Source organism: Amblyomma mixtum, chromosome 1, assembly GCF_055824585.1.
Source record: "Amblyomma mixtum isolate Tamu chromosome 1, ASM5582458v1, whole genome shotgun sequence".
In the NCBI taxonomy this organism is placed as follows: domain Eukaryota; kingdom Metazoa; phylum Arthropoda; class Arachnida; order Ixodida; family Ixodidae; genus Amblyomma; species Amblyomma mixtum.
The window spans coordinates 303,255,924-303,261,923 of NC_143012.1; the positions used below are offsets into that span (position 1 = coordinate 303,255,924).

The 6,000-nt window shown below is 46.6% G+C and overlaps 1 protein-coding gene across 2 annotated transcripts in view; it reads right to left on the reverse strand.

Moving 5' to 3' along the window:
* Positions 1-5,363, reverse strand: part of LOC149372236 (uncharacterized) — a 223,121-nt gene extending 217,758 nt beyond the window's left edge. For both annotated transcript variants that reach the window (XM_089586010.1, XM_089586007.1), the window contains exon 1: positions 5,073-5,363. In XM_089586010.1, coding sequence (XP_089442136.1) covers positions 5,073-5,147 — 75 coding nt within the window. In that variant the 5' untranslated portion in view covers positions 5,148-5,363. The remainder of the gene's footprint in view (positions 1-5,072) is intronic.
* Between the last annotated feature and the right edge of the window lie 637 nt (positions 5,364-6,000).

The window sequence follows — 6,000 nt, forward strand, 5'->3', positions numbered from 1 at the left end:
GCAGCGTTAAGCCATGTACCACTTCCCTGACAGGTGCAGCCTTTGCCAAATGTAACCAGGTTAGATGGTTTGCTTCTGAGTCGTATATTGAAGCTATTATGTCAGCCATCGAGCTCTATATCTCTGTATATTAAAGATAACCCCTGTCCTCACCTTCGAAGAACTCTTTGATCTTAAGGGAAGCCGTGAGGACTCTACTATACGAATGAGAAGCAAACCATGCAGCCTGGTTACTTATGGCAAAGGCTGTACGTGTTTTCAACACAGCAGTCGATGGATCTTGTGAGACCCAGATTGCTCTTCCCGAGCTCCCGCAAGGCTCACTTTGGCAAAGATAATTACTGGGGGTGCTGTGTATCTCTCGAGCAGTGAGCTGACGCGCAGAGCCACGGTGGGCAGGCGGCAATTGCGTTAAATTTATTTGAATTAATTTTATTTCTACCTGCCCTCGCGGGCAGATTGTCCACAACCCAAGTGGCAGGTTTCCAAAGGCCTTTCGTGGCAGGTGTACCACCTGTTTTTTCTTGACACGGACGGACGGACGCCATCTTATCTCGAGAACGGGACATCTAGTGTTGTCGCTTTAAAATATCACGTAGCCAGGCTACCCACATAACCCATAGCTGTAGAACTGCATATAGCTTATAGTGAACCTTGCAAGAAAACAGTGCTGGATTCGGCCATGGTACAGTGTCTGTCAATCAGTTACGGTCTCAAAGATTGTCTTCCATGCCACCAACTTCGTGCGCATTCATTGCAAAGATGCGTTTAATCTTAACTTTGGAAGGCCGTCTTATTTTGCCCTTGCGCGGTGGGTCAAAATTCGACGTTTTGAAGTTTCAAATTTCCATGAATTTTACTGTTCCTCTGGCTTGTCGTTTCATATTTGGCAAACGTGATACCAGAATGGTAGCGAATAATTCGGCTCTATTTGTTTGATGATATGTGTGAATAATCAAGTGAGAACGATGATTTCCAAATTTATGTCGCATTTTGCCTCACTACCCCATGTTGCTTATCGGCGGCCTTGACATCGACTCGAAGCTCACCAATGGAGACATCACAAAAGGATTGAGAGGGAAGAAACGTTATGAAAAATGGTCTCTGGTAACTTATTTTGCGAAAATTTGTTTTCCTGGTTTATCCTCTTCCGAATCTGTGACGTAGGGCTGATAGCTAGAAAGTGATGTCCTTCTCTGGGTATGACTTCAAATACGATGACACAAGAAAATGCATCTCCCCTGAGTGCAAAAAAGTTAGAGAACCCTTCAAACATTTCGTACGTTTCTCAACAATTCTGTACATGTACTTTTCGCAGATTTCAATAGAGAAAAACGTGAACTTGAGTTCCGGAACTTTTGTTGGCGCTTTCGCGAAGTTCTAAGCGTTATTTCATACCTGTCGCATCGGTTAAACTGCAGATGAATAAAATGAGACTTTTCCGATCTGTTTGATTCTTCAACTTCGTCGCTGTTTTTTATTCAACCGCACACTCCACCTGTCTCGACCTTCAGGCGCAGAATGATGAGACTGCTTCTCCAGCCAGGCTGTGATCACATTATTGGCGCCACATTGTCTTTTCTGACTTTCATTAGAAGAGGGTGGTGCGAGAGCTAAGAAGAAAAGTAATTAAGTTCATCAAACTCTTCAATCATTTTATTGCAGCCGCCAGTTTTCCCTGCTGACCCGAAAGGCGCGGGTTCGATCCTGGCTGCGGCGGTCGACTTTCGATGGAGGTGGAATGCTAGAACCCGCTTACTGTGCAATTTGATAGCACGCTAAAGAACCCCAGGTGGTCGAAATTTCCAGAGCCCTTCACTACAGCGTCCCTGGTAGCCTGAGCCGCTTTGGGACGTTAAACCCCCATAAACCATATCAGCCAGTTCTCTTTGCCACGGGCGTCCCACTCTCTTCCAATGTTCTCATCCTAAACGCACCAAGACTGTCTGTTTGTGTAAACATTCTCAGTGCAGTCAGATCCATCATCTTGAATTTTGTGCCTTTGCTACTTGCTGTTTGTGAGCTGAGGATATGAAAACATTATTTTCGTCTGGAGAGCCTGCTTTTATTTTATTGTCATGGGTGCTAAACGTTCGTTCTGGAGCTATCAGGTCATATTTACACGCAGACGCATGCAAAGCGAGCTTAAGTGCTCTTCACGCACACACTGACAGTCGAAAATGACCAAGCACTTGAGGAAGACGCAAACAGCGTTATACTCAGAATACTCTCAGACGCGGGGATGCGCACGGGCTTGTGTATAGAGCCAGTGATGAAAGAAAGTGTGAATTACTAGACGAGCCTTGAAAAGCAAGCTGTTTACCAGAACAGAAAGGTTACGTAAGGGCCACTCTCGAAGGGGAAGCCAGGCAGTTGTCCACGAAAGAATGTCAGATGCTCTCCTGTTCAGTGTTGTTCAGGTCGGAGTCCAGTGCTGCGGATATTAACTTTCGTCGGGTATTGGTAAAGCGGGTTACGTTGCGCTCAGTTCTTGCTAAAGTAGATTTTGTGCAGTCACCCTTGTGTGCTATCATCATAATCATCACAAGCCCGGCTACTTCCACTGCCGGCTACTTCCACTCTCCGGTATATCTTTAATTAAGCCTGTCCTGCGCCACCTTATCCCCGCAAACTTCTTAATATCATTCGCCTACATAACTTTCTGCCACCCCCTGCTACGCTTGCCTTCTCTTGGAATGCTGTCGGAACTAGTGGAAAATAAATGAGATGTCATAGTTACTATGTATCGTACCCCCATTAGGTGTCCTTGTTAGATGTCAGATGTGCAAGTTCGGTGTGCAGGTCTCGTCGCGAAACATATTTCTCTTTTCGTGTCACCTCGTAGGCATAATTGACATAACATATCGCGTTCGAAATGATCGAAATTCGATTGAGTCATTGACCTCATTGGCCACCATGATATATCCACTGGGTGACTCATATCTCTGCCGGTCCTCTTGAGCTGACATAGCCCATCGCCGTCCTAGTCAGATGTAGCCTAATTTTCATGTCTCACGTTCCTGACTTCTTTTTGTCTTGCTTGATTTTTCTTAGATTCACTCACACTTATTTTCCCTTGCCCCGATGTAGGGCCGAGGGTATAAATGCCCCTTTGCTGCCCTTAATATAGATTGATAAGATAGATAAGATTAGATAAGAGAAATCATTATTCATTAAGAGAGCACTAGCATATAGATGTGGCCGCTCTGCCCTTTCTCATTTCAGAGAAAAGAAAACAATGTGGCTGGCACCTCTAGCCTTCTGTTCCTTATAATTCATTTGCGTAATAGCTGTGTGTGGGTGTTTTATGTCGGCAACGGTATACGAAGCAATCGCGTCCTCTCAATTACAAATATTAAGTTATCCGGGAAGGCCTGTACCATGAGCAGGACATGAAGGCTGGAAGCTGCGATCAAACTGCATTAAAACCAGGTGTTTACTCTCTGAAAAACTTTTGGGCCGCAGCTCGTACCTCTCAAAACGTGCATTTGGCACTCTGCTGCGGTCGTCGCCACTAATCAATGCTGAAGAAGATGAGTATGTTGCGTGTCCCGCCGTAGCGAAGAAAGTAGCACGAATTCATGAAATCGAGATCTGCCGTGCCTGGCAACGATGTTGCGCAGCCGCTGCTTTCTTAATGACCGGTCTGGCGGCGACATTTAATCCCACGAAACGGCCTTCTTGCCTCTTTTGTTGTCCATATCTATTAAGTGCGTCCGCAGTTGAGGCGTACGCTCTGTAACTGGCAGTATCGTTGGCGACTGTCGCAAGAAATGTCGATTTTTGTTCTTCAGCATTTGGCTCCGCGCTCGCTTTAAGAACCCGCAAAAACTTTCACAATTCGAACCAGGGTATCGCGTAAAATTTCTTGATGGAAACAGGGTGGGGGTCAATTGAAGTGTGATGTACAAGTTTGAACAGTGCAAAGACATGTAACTTCTTGCCCTCTACCTGCGCAGTGGGCTAGGTCTGCGCGTTCCACGGAGAGCAGAATTCTGCGTATCTTAACACCCACAGTTGTAACTACTTCAAGGCCCTCGGTAGATTAGATTATTCCTTTCAGAGGGAAAGAATGCCAATAGGACACGTTTCATTTGAAGCCAGCACCTTTCTTTGCTTACTTGCATCTGCGGTGTCCTTAGAGGGCGACGTCCACAGCCCAGGGCGACGTGTCGTCTCGGGAGCTACGTTTAACTCTAAGCGAGCAAGAAATCAGCTTGTTATCCAGGCTTCCGCTTTCATTCTGAGCAACCGCATACTTCTAACTAAAACATCAGCACTTTTCGCAGCACTCAACACACATATAAAAAAAAATTGCCGCTTTGAATAGTAAAACATCACATGGGATTAGTATTAACGCTAACGAAAAATACCGCTTTCTCTCGCTTAAAGCCAGTGTGCACACTTGACTGAAGGAAGAGCTAAGCTAATGTCATTTTGACATTTTTACAGTGACATGTTGGAGCAATATTAAAGAACCCGACGCGGTTCAAATCAACCAGAGTCGACCAGTAGAGTCATCAGAGCCGTCAGAGTACGAATATAGCCGTGGTACATGAAATAAATGGTCATCAATATTTAGCCACCGGAGAAAAGAAACAGACAACACCGAGTATTAAAGATTCTGCTAACTATCCCGCCTAATGTCTAAAGGATACTCCAAGAGTCGTCACTCAGGATTTCCGCATCAGAGATGACCCGCCACGGCTGTTAGCAAAAAGAATGCCAGACCACGGGGTCTCGAAACAGTAAGGTTTTTCACTCTCTTTTACATCACTTCTGTCGTACAAGGAAGTACATTTCTCAGTTTTATAATCTCGGTTAACTATTCCGGCTGCCTTAACGTACAAATAGACAGAAAATAAACTCACTAATGACTTCGTCAATTTCGAAAAAGTTCAAGTAATTATTCTCAGAATAGGAGTGGAGATCCAAAATCCCACCTTCAGGGAGCGGTGCAACCGACCGAAATTTCCTGACGTCATGCTGAATTTTTTTTTGGAAAGCACGTGCGTCAGTTCTCGGGATCATGAGCTTTTGCACAAGATTACGATGCAACAGGTGCCACTTACCAAAGTGTAGATGCCACACGCCACGCTCCCGCTGCGCAGCGTCTTCCAGCAGCAACATGATTTGAGAATAGCCATCGTCCAACGTGCGTCTAACGGACCTGGAAGCCCCGAAGCACAGTCAGAGCAAACGGATCAACTACTTTTCCAATCACAGTCACCCTTCGGGGCCCCAGGCTTCGCACAACCACCGGCGACAGGCGCGCGGCATGTTCGGCCTGCGTCGTGCACAAAGCGTTCGTTGACAGAAGCGCGGCAATCGAACGAGGCAGCGAGCTCGTGGCAGCGACTGTCCGGCGGGTGAGAGTCAACTCCACTGAGCTCAAACTCTGAGTGCACGTGAGCGCCCCCCCCCTCTCTCCCCCTCTCCGGCCCGCCAAAGCGACGGAAACAAAATAGGGAGAAACGGGAGGAGAGAGGAATCATCCCTCTGCTTTCCTTCCCCTTCCTCCTCGCCCTCGTCTGCGCACGCGCAGTGCGGTCCTGCCCACTGGTGGCGCCACGAAGCGAAACGGGGAAAGCCGCCCCCGGTATAGGGAGCGAAGGCAGCAAAATTCCCCGGCTCTCTCAACCGCTCCCCTGTCTCTCATCTTTCTCACTTTTTACTTTTATTTTCCCGTTTCATTCCTCTTTATTTCGATCATTTCTCTGCTTACCTTCCCACCGTCTTGTTCTGGTTCTTGCCTTTTTGCTTCCTTTTGCATATAGTTTCAATAACCCACATACTGTAACAGAGAAAGTTATCACAAAGTTCTTTTCAGTCAGCTCCGATCCTTCATTTTTCCCTTAGTTTGTTTTTCTTCGGCGAAAGCAGAACGATGTTGTCCTGAAGTGGGACGTCTTCGAGAAGAGACCGAAATTGCATTACAGAAAAAATAGGTATCCGCGCGGTACTCAACGGTGCGTTACTACGGGTCCTCGAAGGAACCAC